The sequence below is a fragment of the Aphanomyces astaci genome (genome assembly GCF_000520075.1).
Source record: "Aphanomyces astaci strain APO3 unplaced genomic scaffold supercont1.107, whole genome shotgun sequence".
Taxonomy (NCBI): Eukaryota; Oomycota; class Saprolegniomycetes; order Saprolegniales; family Verrucalvaceae; genus Aphanomyces; species Aphanomyces astaci.
Window position 1 is genome coordinate 49,488 of NW_009798370.1, and position 7,020 is coordinate 56,507.

At 57.5% G+C, this 7,020-nt stretch overlaps 2 protein-coding genes across 2 annotated transcripts; both read left to right on the forward strand.

Moving 5' to 3' along the window:
• Window positions 1-1,808: 1,808 nt before the first annotated feature.
• On the forward strand, window positions 1,809-4,678 carry H257_17440 (hypothetical protein; the record flags this gene model as incomplete). Its single annotated transcript, XM_009846239.1, has 7 exons — window positions 1,809-1,968; window positions 2,032-2,932; window positions 2,998-3,324; window positions 3,410-3,533; window positions 3,654-3,802; window positions 3,832-3,892; window positions 4,070-4,678. The coding sequence occupies 7 exons, from the start codon at window positions 1,809-1,811 to the stop codon at window positions 4,676-4,678; spliced, it is 2,331 nt and encodes a 776-aa protein (XP_009844541.1).
• A 48-nt stretch (window positions 4,679-4,726) lies between these two features.
• Window positions 4,727-6,650, forward strand: H257_17441 (hypothetical protein; the record flags this gene model as incomplete). Its single annotated transcript, XM_009846240.1, has 5 exons — window positions 4,727-5,120; window positions 5,209-5,344; window positions 5,401-5,513; window positions 5,582-5,802; window positions 5,895-6,650. The coding sequence occupies 5 exons, from the start codon at window positions 4,727-4,729 to the stop codon at window positions 6,648-6,650; spliced, it is 1,620 nt and encodes a 539-aa protein (XP_009844542.1).
• Window positions 6,651-7,020: the final 370 nt, after the last annotated feature.

Below are 7,020 nucleotides of genomic sequence, written 5' to 3' on the forward strand. Positions count from 1 at the left end.
GGTATTTGTATTTGCCACACATTTTGACTTTGCTGGATCCGCGGAGACAAGCATGATGAATGACACGCATGTAAATCAAATGTTATACTCCTTGATGAGAACATACTTGGTTGGGTATGTTATGTCGTCTAGTCTACGCTTGCTAACTTCGCTATCATTGCTTTCCAGTAGAAGCGTTTGGCCAAGACGGGCATGCGATGGACGACACTCTCAGGTACACCAGAGCTCAGCGCAAGTTTTAACGTGTGCACTATAGGCTACTATACTGTAGTCGTGTAATCCGTGTGCCTTGCGTTGCGCGATAAGGCGCCACTCCCGCGCAACTTGCCGGCATCCTTGGATTTCTAATCATAATGCAGTTTGATTGGATAGATATGATGTCACTAACGTTAAACTTATGTAACTTATGATTCCCAAATATACCTGGTACAGCACTGTAACCCACAAGTGGGTCGCGGCGCCCCGAGCATACCAACAAGCTACAACAACGACCTTGGCCTCGCTTCCGCCGGACCCCGGCAAGCAGCAACCAATACCTCCGACACTATCGGACACCACGACCATGCCAACCCCTATGGCTACCGTCATCGTCCACCGCAATGCCATCCCCACCGCCATACTGGTGCCGGCTAAAGGTAACATTCGCCAACCTCATCCATCCTCATCCGAGAACGACTCTGCCTCCGACACCACCGAGAGCCCTGTTGACCTGCCTCTCACTGCCCGCCAACTCCGGCCCAAGCGTGCCGCAGACACGTTCCTCACTCGCCACGACCGCAACAACAGGACCAAACGGGCCGCTAATCGGCCGCGCCACACGCATACACGACCCACCCGGCCCGGCACAACCAGCCACACCCCAGTTGTCACACAGCTCCGACAACCGGCCGCCCTGCCCTAGATCGACGCACACACCCCATACCGTCACCCACCTACGCAAAGCTACGCCACTGCGCCACCTGCACCGACTCATACTCCCCCCCATCCCTTCAAGCCGGCCAAAGGCTCATCCACACAGAGCTCCCTTCCCGACATATGGCGTCAACCTCAGCACAACGCACTGGCATCCCATCCTATCACTCTCCCCGTATCTACTGCACGCAAAGCACCCATTACTGCCCACCCTGACCCCCCAATTACATATTCATGCCATCCCAATGCATGAGACACGCCACTCCCATCCCACTTAGTCTGCAGCCACTACGTACTTCCGCCTCCACGCAAATCAATCCTCACAGGAGCCTACGCACAGACACACGAGTCCACTGCCCACTCACACCCGGGTCCCCCTGCCACGCGACTTGCCCCCTCTACTGTACAGCCCACGCCCACTCCTGCTTCAGCACCTGACCCACGTCCCACAACTGCTGTACTGCCACCAACTCAGGAACCCCCCTGCGTCACGCTCTGGACGAACACATACAATTCCCACACAAACTGCCACAGCCCCCGTCAAGACACATCACACGCCCACTTGTCTCCACCAACCGGGATATCACATTCCCTACTCCCATCCCATCAGAAAAGCCCGAGCCAACCAACTAATACATGTCCACTCAATGCTCGGCATCATCCAAAATGCAGCAACCTGAGACCAACCCCACCAAGCGCACCATCCAACCAACTATCGAGGACACGCCAACCTCACCGGCCCCAACACCACCTGGGCAGCCCCCCCCCATCCCACCCCCCACACTGGCTCTTATACCCACCCACCGCCAGTCAAACACCATCACTCAGATATTGAACCAGACCTTGACTTTTCACACCCCTCTTTTCGCCTCCCGTCGACAAAGTGCCACCACGATATGCGTTATCCGCCCACCCCGAAATACCAACCGAGCCCCTACGAACCAGCACAGACCGAGCGCGGAGTTGCTGGCCCGACAATCGACGAAGATGACCAGGAGGAGTATGACGCCACCACAGCCCTTCAATTTCCGGGCATTCGCAACCTTCACTACGAAGGTCAGCCGATCATGTACCGCACCATGCAACGTTACTGAGAACGTGAGGGAGACCTCTTCCAAGGCTTCACCGCTGACTATCTCGCTGAAGTGGAGCGCCACTTCGCCGATGCCAAAGTCCGTATACATTTCTCTATCAACCCGTCGCTCCAACGTCCGGATGAACAACTCACCATACTCAACTACCGTCCAGAGATCGAGGACATCTGTCAGGAACGATTCGGCCTTACCTTTCGTGGCGGCCTCCTGGAACACGGCCAGCAGCTCCTCGGGGACCCCCTACAACGCACCATCCAGGCCTGGGCAGCACCACGTCGTGGCTATCTGTTCCTCCGCGACATCTATGTGGTTATGGTCGACCATTATGCTGGTGTGCTCGACAACGGGCTCTATTCCACCAACTCGAATACAATCCATCCAAACTCACCCCTGGAGTCCTCATGCTCGCCCTACGAGCCCTTAGGGCAACCGACGCAATCGTCCAAAGCCACACCCGGATGTGCGGAACTCATGGCCCACGTGACCACTGGGCTGCCATTGGCTGTGTTAACTGGCCCTCGGAAGGCCAGTATCGCTCGCTTCTGCCTCGCCTTCCCCAGCCAAAGAATGGCAGAATCTGTATACGCCTTCTTCCGCCGACACGTGGCCGACCCCAACCGACTGGATTTGCCCCTCCCCCCCTCCATGAAGCTTCTTCCCTTACGTGATTTCTGCTGGGACAACCCCACATCGACCTTCTTCCAGGCCACCAGTGCCGCAACGCTTGTGCATACCGAAGTCCGCATTGGTCGTCTTCCACCACTCACAGCTACCGAGGATAACCTCGCCGCGCTCCGCGGGTCATGCCGCGCCATCCCAGACGTCAACAGTCGACGGCTATGCCACCCTAACGTTCGACACACCACCGCCCATTGCCTTTCTCTGGTCCACCTCTGGCCCCCATGGCGACACCTGACTCTATATCCGTGACATTGCCGTCCATCTGCACATACATACTGGTCACCCCCGTCCGTCCGCTACACCGGTACAGTGTCGCGACTGTGGACGCCACGACTACCAGTGCCAACCCGGTGACCGCTTCACCTATCTTGACACACGGGATCGCGTCCGCAGCAAATCCCAGCACAAATCCACCGCTCGCAGGGACATACACAGCCCGGACACACACGCGCGCAGGACCAGTGGACACCGCCGCGCGGGACAATACCCCCGCTCCGCCTCCCAACACTCCGCCCCGGACGACCACCAGGCCTGGCAATTCCCTCTCCAGCTCCACCCGGCCCAGGTCCCCGGCCCCAACACCGATCTCAGTCTATACCTCCGACGTGATCTATCCACATACGTGGACCAACGCATCGTATCGGCCACGACCCCACTCCGACAGGAGGTTGAGTCCCTCCGGGCCGCCAAAGAAGCCCTCATGCACTTGTCTCCGCCTCCAGCGCTACTTTTTCCACTCTGGATGCGCGCCTGCTAGAGGAACGGCGCCTACGGGAAGCCGAGGAACTCCTCCAAGCGGAAGACAACCGCTTATGTACCGAGGCGCAAAACAAACTGAACACCGTGGTCGCACAATACGAGTCCCAACCGGCCGCTTTAGCCGCACGTCTCCCCTACCTCAAATCAGCGTCCACATACTCCTGCAGGCCATGTAATCAGCATACTCCCAAATGTCCGCCCTGACAGGCCTCGGGCCTCTACCTCCCACCCGCCGCACCCATGCCACCCGTCACCGACTTCCCCACGAATTTACTCGACACTGAGGAGGATGAACTAATGGCCCTTGGCCAAGGCCCCAACGATAACATGGGCACGGAGCCAGACGAACACATGGCGTCAAACTAACCACGGGGTGTCGGGCCAGACCGACGACACACCGGCAACGCCTCTGGTCTGGAACATGGTGGCTCCTGACTACTGCTCTGGTTCTCCTGCTACCCATCCTTGGCCGCTGCCAACCACTTCTTATCTCCTCCACCACCTCTACCACCATTACTCACACCTTCGTTACACCCCTCCATTCCAGTCGTTAACTTCGGCCACCTGCCGGATCCGTACTCGTCGGATGACTATAACAACTTCGAGCTCCTCGATGCCCGTAGTGCGGACGCGTGCAACCACCCCGCCGAGTGTCCCCGACACCACCTCTCCCCGGCAACGCCGCCGCTGACGCACCTGGCGATTCCAGCGCCTTCCTCTCCCCCCACCTGACGCCGACACGGCCAGACACCAACTTGATAACATCCTCCGATGTGAATCCCTCAAATGTGAAGTCTACATTGGCGACCCAGGAAAAGGCACCCCCACCGCACCGCCAGATAGATAGCCTGTGTATTGCATCGACCAAAATCAATAAAAACACGTATGGTAAAGCGGGAGATGAACTGGCCACCTGGTTCCATGCCAGCGCGCTGGACATTCTCATCATCGCTGACTCCGACCTTCCCGCACACAAGGCCACACAACTCTGGACCCCCACACCCAGTGGCTCCCTCACACCTCACCTCATGGCCATCAGTAATCACAGAGTCAGCATCTTGTATGATACAACGCTGGCACTCATGATGTACTGTACACCCTACTCCCCTTCGGGTCGCAGAATCTCCATTTGTGTCCGCCTTGGAAAAGGTTCTCTCCTAGCCCTCATCGGCACGTACTGCCAAGACACCCCTGCGGCTCATCGCGAGGCTACCGACCAGGAATGGCAATAGCTTACACAGGCCATCACACAGAGCACATGACCACACCACTTTGTAGTCATGGGCCGGGATTTTAACACCTATGGCCTCAACCCCCTCGATCGATCCGCTCCAACACCCCGTTCGGGCCCCAGCATAGACATGGGCGTAGCCTTCCAGCAGTGGATGCAGAGTATAGGACTCCTCTCCACCTTCCGCCACCGGCACCCCAGCCTACTACGCCACACCTACGCTCGTAACAACACTTCCGTGGCCCTGGATGACATCTACATCACCGCCATATCCGCCCACATATTAAGTGCCAGCGGCATCTGGCTTCACACCATCCACTCCATTGACCATGCTGGCACCCCCTTTATGGACCTAGCCCTTTGCTCAGGCGATCACACGCCCTCGCGCCTCTCAGGTGTCAAGCCCACACGCTCCCTTACGAAGGGGGACATCACCACATTCGGTCCGCACACCTCTCAACTCCTCCTTGACGGCCACCTACCCCCCTAATTACGGAACCCCCCATGCGGCCACGACTTAGTCTCCGCAAGATACCACCGACTGGCTCGAGGCGTCGGTCCAAAATCTCTACGATATCCTATACACCAGCGCCAAAATCCAGTGGGGGGAAACCAGCCACATTCGGAAGGCCCTCAACAGGGCAGTGGCGATCCAACGCACCAACCGGTGCACTGCACAGCTCCGTTACCTGCTCAGCATCCATGAAACCGTAACCCCAACAGGGGCCGAATATCTAATCTCCGACTTGCCCACATGGTGGAATTGCCCAAATGGATCCGCATTCCAAACCTTCCCCCGTCCACGTGCTGGCACAGCTTTGGCGCCATAGCGATCGGTGACTGGTGGACTGACATGCCCACTGCACAGGACACCACCCAAGACTGGGACCGCTGGCTACGACAGGGCATCGCACGCTGGAAAAATGTATGTCGCAAAAGGCGCGACTGGCGTACCACCTGCATCCGACAAACCCGCGTGCACCAACGAACCGCATGGTTCCAAGGCCGCCAAACGCGGAAATTCCTCCGATCAGCACTCGGAGCACCCACTCCACCCATTCCATCCAGAGTGTCATAATCCGTCCTGCAGATGTCCTCCCCCGCTACAGCTCGGACCAGGAAGAGGTTGCATTGCAGCAGACTCCGAACAGGACTCCGACTGCTGCTAGACAACTGGACCCCCCCCGCTGAAAAAACCACCCGCCCTCGACACTTAGATACACTCCGACCGCCTCCAAGGCCCCACTTTGTCAGTGACTGCCTCCTCCATGATATGGATCGCCCAGACGTCCGTCGTTGCGCAGGCCTTCCAAACTCCCGCGGGCACCACATGGGACACCACCTATCACTACGATGCAGATATGCAAGCACGCTGTGACCGCAGTCTACATACGAGAGTGTCCCCAGGTTATGGGGGTGTATCCCAGGAACTCTGGATTTCTGCCTCGGCGTGCATCCGTGAACGGGAACGAACCGTCATTAACCTTATCCTACGCACATGCCTAGTCCCCCCGATCCTCGAACACAAGCAGATGATATACCTCGCCAAATCGGCCATTGCCCGCGGCGTGGTAAACCTCGACCTTGGTCTTCCTCCTTGGCGCCCCATCATTGTTCAGACTGCCCTCAACAGTCGAATTTTCACCGTTATACGGGATTACATCTCCCCCTGCTTACCCAATCAGGAGATGCAAAACGGATTTCAGTGGGACCGCACTGTCCAAGCTGTAGCCGTGCTCACCTCACTCCTCATCGAACGCGCAGAACGACGACAGGAAGAGCTCTTCCTTATATCCAAGGATTGCTTAAAATGTTTCGATCGCATCCAGGCTGGGTCATGGAGTACATCTACCGCAAGCTCGGTGTCCCATCCCTTCCTCGCCAGCTCATGGACCATTTTCTTGAAGCCAGCCAGATTGACATCCGCACGGTCTTTGGATGGCTCGACGGGGGCATCCGTGAATTCAGACTAGGCCAGGGCTCCATACTGGCGGTCATACACATTGGCTATTACATGGATGCTCTCATACGACAACAACAGGGTGGCACTGACCCCGTCCATGTCACTCACAGCTAACACCCACAAGGCACCCAAACACGCACCATCTCCAGCCTCCTCTTCGTCGACGACGCACTCGACATCTCCACCTCCTACTCGGTCATCCAAGACCGGGCTAAGATTTCCAACTATTTCACAGGCCAATCTGCATCGGGAGGCGTTTTCGGAGCCGACAAATTATTCCTATTCTACCTCTCACCCCACGCTTACCCTGCCATCACCCTCAATGATGGGCTCGGAAACCCCCAACCCATCCGTGTGGTGGCGCCCTCCGAGGCCTTCGG